Below are 8,733 nucleotides of genomic sequence, written 5' to 3'. Positions count from 1 at the left end.
ATATATATATATATATATAGGCATAGTAGTGGCTGTGTGGTAAGTAGTTTGCTTACCAACTACATGGTCCTGGGTTCAATCCCACTGCGTGGCACCTTGGGTAAGTGTCTTTTACTATAGCCTCATGAGTGGATTTAGTAGAGTGGATCCTTGTGAGTGGATTTGGTAGACGGAAACTGAAAGAAGCCCATTGTATATCTATATCTATATATATGTGTGTGTGTATTTGTGTGTCTGTGTTTGTCCCCCCTCCCCAACATCGCTTGACAACTGATGCTGATGTATTTACGTCCCCTGTAACTTAGCGGATCGGCAAATGAGACCAATAGAATAAGTACTAGGCTTACAAAAAGTAAGTCCTGGGGTTGATTTACTTGACTAAAGGTGGTGCTTTTACTTGTTTCAGTCAAATGACTGAAACAAGTAAAAGAATAAAAGAATATATATATATATATATATATATAGTGAAATCAAAATCAAACTAAATTCGACGACTGGCACCCATACTAACGTCTCCTTCATTGAACACTAAACTCAACTTGCGAAGACCTGTTGGGGCAAGTGAAAGCGAAATCGTGATGGCCCCTGTACCAGTGGAGCGCTAAGAGCACCGTCCAAGCGTGATCGTTGTTTTTAATGTATTAAAACTTATGGAAGGTCCACCTTTGCATATAGGGCCAAGGTGATTTTTTTGAGACATTTTTCGAGGAAAGAAAATATTGTTCATGCCATCAAAACCATTAAGTCCACTGCTAAAGAGTGACTTCACTCTTCTTTTTATGTGGAATTTCAATTTATGAATTTTTCTTTTTCATGTTTTCAGATTCTGTCTGATGCTGGCTGTCAGAAAGATGTGTCAAACAAATATGGGGTTACTCCGGTTTATGAAGCAGCTATAAAAGGTCAATATGTTAATAGCTTATTGATAGATTATTGATATTTCATACAGAAGATAGCGAGATATCTGTGCATATGGCACAGTGGTTAAGAGCGTGGGCTACTAACTCCAAGACTCTGAGTTTGATTCCAGGCAGTGACCTGAATAATAATAATAATAATAATAATAATAATAATAATAATAATAATAATAACATTGAAAAATACCTTAGGAATGAGAACCCAAGTTTGAAATTTCCCTAAGACACCTGATGAAGGCTGGAGGATATATCAGCCGAAATGTTGCGTTAACAACAAACAAGATGAGGACAAATATCTGTCAAATGTAAATAATGTATATCTGTGCTTGTCCCTCTATCATACTTCACCCCACCCCCACTTCCAGCATTTGTCAGAAAGCTGCCTTCCCCCCTCTCTCAGATACTCTCCCCCACTCAGTCAATGAGGCTTTTTCCTTTTCCTTTCTCTACTGTGTTTTGCAAGTTATTTGACGACCTTATTAGTGTTGGTGCCACATTAAAAATACTTGATCCACTCTGTAAAGTGGTTAGGGTTAGGAAAGGCATCGACCCATAGAAACCAAGCAGGCGTTGGAGTTTGATGCAGCCCTGTGGCTTGTCTGAATCCTATCAATCTGTCCAATCTGTCCAGTCCCTGCCAGTATAAAAAATGGACAGTAAATAATGATTTCTTATGATAGTGCAAATGGATTGGCAAAAATGTGGAATAAAATACCTTTTGGTATTTGGTAATGACTATGTTCCGAGTTCAAATCCTGCTGTAGCTGACACTGTTAGGGTTGATAAAATATACATCCAATCAAGTCCTGGGGTTGACATTATCAACAATACCCCATCTTCCAAATTTGTTGCTTTGTGCGAAAATTCGTCATCATTAGCATCCATCTAGGTCAGCGGTTCCCAATGTTTTTTGCACTCACAACCCCTTATCCAAAAGCTTGAAATCCATGTGGCCCCCTACTATTAGCAGAGCATGAAAAATGTAATTGATGAGTTGAAATTAATATTATCTTAAGCCACTTCTAGCAAGGCTACGCGACCCCACTGCCAAGGCTTTAACAACCCCCCAGGTGGTCGGGAACCTCCAGTTGGGAACCCCTGATCTAGATGGTTTTGACAGAATCCAATGTTGAGCTCCAGTCTATACTTTGGCATAGTTTCTTCGGTTGGATGACCTTCCTAACACCAACCACATCAGAAAATACTCGCTGCTTTTTCATTCCACTGACACTAATGAATTTGCTGATCCCTTGACAATATTCAATATTCTGATAACGAGTTAATTGAAGCAAAAGAGGATTAGTGAAATCCGAATTCACCTCCAGTATAATTACAGATAGTTATTTAATCAACCCCAGAAAGGTGAAAGGGCAAGATCATCCACACACAATCAGAATGACTCGTCCAAGTCATGCCAGCAAGGTGGACATAGACATTTTAAGCTAGTGTTTCATTGGTGGATGCTCTTGCTGATGCCAAACACAAAGAAGCAGTGTAACTATTTTACAAATCAGGATATATTTACGCGCACATACACACATCGTGAAGTTCAAGATAACTGGAGCTTCACAATAAATTCAACTCTTCTCTCAATATAGAGTCACCTTATTATTAAATCTTTGGTTATTATTATTAATTCTTTAGCATTTAAACTGGCCATATCCAGCCAAAATATTCCACCTTTTATGTTCAAACTGGCCAAAACCAGACTCTTAACCTACCCTACAATGTCAGTCCAAAAATAAAGAACTCCATTATTGAAGTCTCAAGACTACCAGATAATGAATGATTAATTAAAAAACTATGTGGATCAATAAGCATTACATTTGATGAAGAAATCTGAATGTTGAAAGGTTAAACTAGCTTTAAAATATTAACCTGAATTTAACATACACGTGCACAGATGCACACTTACATATACACTTGCAAATGCATTAAGGATATGAAAGCAGGGTAGGAAAGCTTTGTTGTTAAAGTGCTTAAAATGTCTAGCAAATTAGGTCAAGTGCTAATTATTGGTATAGGATGTCAGGTAGTACAGAGGGGTGACACACGCAATGACTGGTATAGCTGTATCATAATAAATTGTCACAAGAGGAAAGGAGATGCACTAAACAGGGAGGGAGGTGGGTAGAGACAACTACAAAGGCATCAAATTATGTAAGTTCTTGAAAGAATTATTTGGTGAAGGGAGCAAGCACAAACACACACAATGGCCCAAGGTGCCATGCAGTAAGACTGAACCTGGAACCATATGGTTGGGAAGCAAACTTCTTAATACACGGTTGTGCCTGTGCCTGCGATCACCTAACCACACAGACATTGTCTGGAGACAAGAGGATCCTTTAGTATGTCTAAGGACATGTCAGCCTCTTTAGTGCCATTGCCACAAGAAAATGCATTCAATAGGCTCCAAAAACTGGTTGGAAAGACATCCAGGCATCGGAACCATTTCCAAAATGAATCGTTTAAACAAAATGTAGTCTCCCGACCTGTTTAGGCTCAAAGAGACTTCAAAGAACTGACTTGAATCATGGTGATCCATTCTACCCATATCAGCCTGGAAGATGGTCATAAAATCATGATGATGAAGATGATGATGATGATGATGATGATGATGATGATGATGAAGATGATGATGATGAAGATGATGATGATGATGATGATGATGATGATGATGGCGATAAGGATGAGGATGATTGTAATAGTGGCGGTGGTTAAGCTGATGGTGGGGTATGTGCATCATGTTACTTGTCTAAGGCCTCAATATTTTATGGGCCAACAAGGGAACCACTATATGATCATAAGTCTACTTGATCTAACTCTGCCTAGGGCTAAACAACAGCAACTCGTTATTTTATTTACAGGAATCAATAACTAGAGAAATCGATAAGGAAACAAAAGAAAAATCAATATAGATATAGATTATAGTTTAATGGTGACTACCTAACAAATTTTATGAATGGACAGTACCCCTCATCACTATCATTTCTATCTCTTCCTCACACCACCTCCATCAACCCCACTCCCTCTTTTATAAACAGTAAGTAGTCATTGACAGAACTGATGGAGTGAAATTTAAAAAGAAATTTTCCTAAGATTCCATCTCCACCCCACCACCCTCCCCGTCACCACCAGTTTTTCCAACAGCCATTCTTTACAGACACTAACTTAAAGATTTCAAAATGCTTGTGGTGTTCTTCAGTTATTCATCAGTATTGAATGGCCTGGTGGTTAGGCTGTTGGTTCTACAATCATAAGGTCATGGGTTCATTTCCTGGATTGAGCAGTGTGTCGTGTCCTTGTGCATGGTACTTCATGTCATTTTGTTCCAGTCTTCTTCGCTGTAAATGTGTACCGGCTGACTGTCAGTACAGCTGCTTTCCCCCCCCCCACTGCCCCCTTTGCTCCAGTTGTTACATCCTTTATTTTCTGCTGAGTCAAGCATGGGTGTGTGAAGCGAAGAGGAATTTAAATGTCTGCTCGTGACTACGTAGGCCCATTAAACCAATTAGTTAAAGTGTAGTACTGGCTCCAAAGTCATCCTCACTTCCCGCTGACAGTTAAGCATTTTTTCCACATTCTTGGGTTGTATCCTTCTACAAATTGTTAAAACACTAAATCTGCTTTTTCTCACTTTACAAACTCAACAAACCCCCAAAGATGCATATTTTTTGTTGCAATGGCCTTAATCTTTGTTGTTGCTTTCAGATTTCAGAGACATCTTGGAACACTTGCTAGACAAAGGCTGGGACAGCAACAAATGTGATATGTACCAGAATACACCTCTGCATATTATGGCATCCAAAAACTGTCTTCAGTCGACACAGTTACTTCTCAAAGGTATGTTGTTGTGCTGTCGTTCAACTGTTGTATTTGTGTGTGTGCATTTACACCTGTGTGTGATCATCATTTTGGTGTTTACGTTATTATGCTTACATAGGACGGACTGAATTAGTTGAGGCAGATTTTCTATGGATGAATGCCCTACCTGTTGCCAACACTCACCTGTTCCCAAGCAAAGTAATATTTCTCTATGGCCAGACATGTTTTCATGGAAGATTGCATGACAGTAATACTTCTTTATAAATACCATACTATGTCAAGCCAAGGAGGCACAAACATATACACATACATATGTATGCACACACACACACACACACACACACATACACACACATACCCATTCATTTGTTTGTTTGTTAATTTTACATCCCTTTCTCTGTACTGGCATGGGTCAGAAGAATACATATTATTGAGACATTATTTGACAGCTGGATGCTCTTCCTGTTACTAACCCTCGCTTTACAAGTCAGGAAGATTTTTTAATCTGTTTGTCTTTTGTTGAAAGTGCAGAGCTACTGGACAATTCGTTGAAAGGAAAATGTAAGCAAATGGCACCATCCGTAGCTCAGCTCAGTGCAGAATGTAACCACTGACATGGACTCACACACACACACGCACAACAGGCTTTGTACAGTTTCTATCCACTAAATTCATTCACATGACATTAGTCAGCCCTGTGGCTATAATAGAAAACATTTATCCAAGGTGCCATCCAGTGGGACTGAACCCAAAACCACATGGTTACAAGTCAGGAGGCCTGGTTTATGTTTTTATCTAACTGTGACATCATTACATGAAGTCTTAACTTAGATCCCAACAGTTGATTGTGTTGCATTAAACTTCCTTTTGTACTCCAGGCACAAGGTGCCATGCAGTGGGACTGAACTCAGAACCATGTGGTTGGGAAGCAAGCTTCCTACCACACAGCCACGCCTACACACACACTCACACACATATAATCTTCCTCATCATTTAGAATCCATGTTCCATGCTGGCATGATTTGGATGGCTTGACAAGATCGGATGAGCATCGTATACCAATGTCTGCTCTGGCAAGCTTTCTACACCTGGATGCCCTTCCTTATGCAAACCACTTTGCAGACATGTTGTGATTTATATTTTTGTCATTGCCAAAATATTCACCCCCCATAGAACCTAACTGTAATTATAGGTTAATTCTAAGCCTCTATATGGATGCTCAACCCACTAGAAATAGCAGCCTTATCCCTCTTAAACTACACCCTGCTGTCTGAAAGAAATGTAAAGGAGTGGCTGTGTGGTTAGTAGCTTGCTTACCAACCACATGGTTCTGGGTTCAGTCCCACTGTGTAGCACCTTGGGCAAGTGTCTTTTACTATAGCCTGAGGCCGACCAAAGCATTATGAGTGGGTTTGGTAGATGGAAACTGAAAGAAGCCCGTCATATATATATATATATATATATGTGTGTGTGTGTGTGTGTGTTTGTATGTCTGTGTTTGTCCCCACAACATCGCTTGACAACAGATGCTGGTGTGTTTGCATCCCCGTAACTTAGCGGTTCGGCAAAAGAGACCGATAGAGTAAGTACTAGGCTTACAAAGAATAAGTCCTGGGGTCGATTTGCTTAACTAAAGGCGGTGCTTCAGCATGGCCGCAGTCAAATGACTGAAACAAGTAAAAGAGCGCATTGAATGATCTAGTTCTAAATACACAATGTATATATGTATGTGTATATATGTGTATATATAAAAAACAAACATGATGGGCGTGGCTGGAATACTTTTACTTGTAGTTCTGCTGTCAGGACTGATTGTAGGCTAAACAGCAACGACAACATCTTAATTAAATCTTAGCTCTAATTAAGTTTAATGATTGAGTTCAGTTTATAAGATTGTTTACACGATCGTATGCTTTTATTAACTCTTAATTAGTCTGTCTTGATTGATTATTTTGATTATGATTAATTGCAATAAACCGTCTGTAGTTCCAGTCGGTGGTGGTGGGCATGGGTGAAGTGTCTTGAGTGGTGGGTGATGACGTCTTATCTTTTTTGTTTTCCTTCAGGTGAAGCATAAAAAGCAAACACTTGTGTTTTCCATTCTTGCTCTCTCTCCCCATCTCTCTCTCCCTCTCTCATCATCTCTCTCTCCCTCTCTCATCATCTCTCTCTCCCTCTCTCCCCATCTCTCTCTCCCTCTCCCCCCATCTCTCTCTCTCTCATCATCTCTCTCTCTCTCCTTCTCTCATCATCTCCCCCTCTCATATACACATACCTTGTGTTGTTGTTTAGCTCTAGTTCAGCCATGTTTCAATAAACTTATCTTCGTAACCATCATTTTCTTTTCTTGCTCAGACATCTAGCACTGCATTATCTAATGTATCCATTCTTTTTTTCTCTTTAATACAGTGGAGGGCAATTTAAGGAAGATGTGACAGCTATTTCTAGCTAACTGAGCATCCACATACAAGCTACTTACGTTGGCTTGTTTATTTATAATTATCTCAATAATTGATCTACTAATGCATGAAGCCTTACCTTTATCGTAACGATTCTAGATTTCATTGGCTGTGGTGTTAGTTATTCCGTTCAGAACATACCTACTGTAAACCACCCTCACCATTTACCCTGCTACACCCTGTCTTCCCCTAACGCACACTCCCCCTTTCCACTCTCTCTCTTTACCAAAGTCCTGCACTTAACAATGCACTCTGTGCAGTTATTTTTCTCTGATATTTATAAATATCTTTGTTAATCATGTGTGGAATATAGATAGATTATAGTATGGGATATACTGACGAGAAGGTTGGATCAAGTTTCACTCTGACAGTTAATCATCCTGTTTGATTCGTGCTGAAGCATTAACCACCCTTATCCTATCCTTCCATGTCTCCCCTCCACCAAACACACACACACACACACACACACACACACACACACACACTGCCTTCACCTTCACCCAGAGAGGAATGCAATTACCTCAGTTAACTTGTCCACATAAAACCCAAAATACTTCTCGCCAGGCAACCATAAATCTTAGGAATCGAAACTTTGAAAGCATCTAGTAATGGGAACCCAATAGTTTTGTCCTGTTTAGCAATGCCAAAATACACCACCCAACACCAAGATCAACACACAGCATCAAGAGGACATAGCATCCTTCTTGAAAAATTCCATTCTTCCCAAAATACACCAGCATGATTCCTGAAAATGTCTCTGCACCCTTTCCTCTCAATGGTTCCTCTTTAAACGTTCACTCTTCTCTCTTGTTATTCTTATGCATGTATTTTTATTATCATTGCTTTCTTTATTTATATGATTTATATATTTGTTTTCCGTCCTCTCTTTTGTTCTTTTCCAACAAGTTGTGGTACACCTGAGTACTGTACACAGTAAACTTGTTATCATATTAACATACAACACCAACACATATCCTGTGGTACAGCCTTGTACTCAGAATCTCTACACAAAATTCAAACCAAACATCACAATATATCTACTCCACGTACCCCACTATTCATCCTGCAACACCCAATATTTTAGAGGTTCTGATTGAACATTGATTACATCGATGGCCTGAGAGAATCAGAAGGACCAACAGACACTCCCCCTCTCCATCTCTCTTTTTGCAATATAGGCGCAAGTGTGGCTGTGTGGTAAGTAGCTTGCTTACCAACCACATGGTTCCGGGTTCAGTCCCACTGCGTGGCACCTTGGGCAAGTGTCTTCTGCTATAGCCTCAGGCCAACCAAAGCATTATGAGTGGATTTAGTAGACGGAAACTGAAAGGAGCCCATCGTATATATATGTGTGTGTGTGTATGTTTGTGTGTCTGTGCTTGTCCCCTCCCACCATCGCTTGACAACCAATGTTGGTGTGTTTACGTCCCTGTAACTTAGCGGTTCAGCAAAAGAGACCGATAGAATAAGTGCTAGGTTTACAAAGAATAAATTCTGGGGGCGATTTATCTGACTAAAGGCGGTGCTCCAGC

At 39.8% G+C, this 8,733-nt stretch overlaps 1 protein-coding gene across 5 annotated transcripts in view; it reads left to right on the top strand.

Annotated features, from left to right (window-relative positions):
* Positions 1–8,733, top strand: part of LOC106877362 (ankyrin repeat domain-containing protein 50) — a 78,977-nt gene that overhangs the window by 60,249 nt on the left and 9,995 nt on the right. For all 5 annotated transcript variants that reach the window (XM_014926249.2, XM_014926248.2, XM_052965989.1 and 2 more), the window contains 2 exons: positions 824–902; positions 4,629–4,760. In XM_014926249.2, coding sequence (XP_014781735.1) covers positions 824–902; positions 4,629–4,760 — 211 coding nt within the window. The remainder of the gene's footprint in view (positions 1–823; positions 903–4,628; positions 4,761–8,733) is intronic.

The sequence above is a fragment of the Octopus bimaculoides genome, chromosome 3 (genome assembly GCF_001194135.2).
Source record: "Octopus bimaculoides isolate UCB-OBI-ISO-001 chromosome 3, ASM119413v2, whole genome shotgun sequence".
Lineage (NCBI taxonomy): Eukaryota > Metazoa > Mollusca > Cephalopoda > Octopoda > Octopodidae > Octopus > Octopus bimaculoides.
Note: the sequence above shows the minus strand (reverse complement) of the source record. Positions and strands in the feature narration are given on the sequence as shown.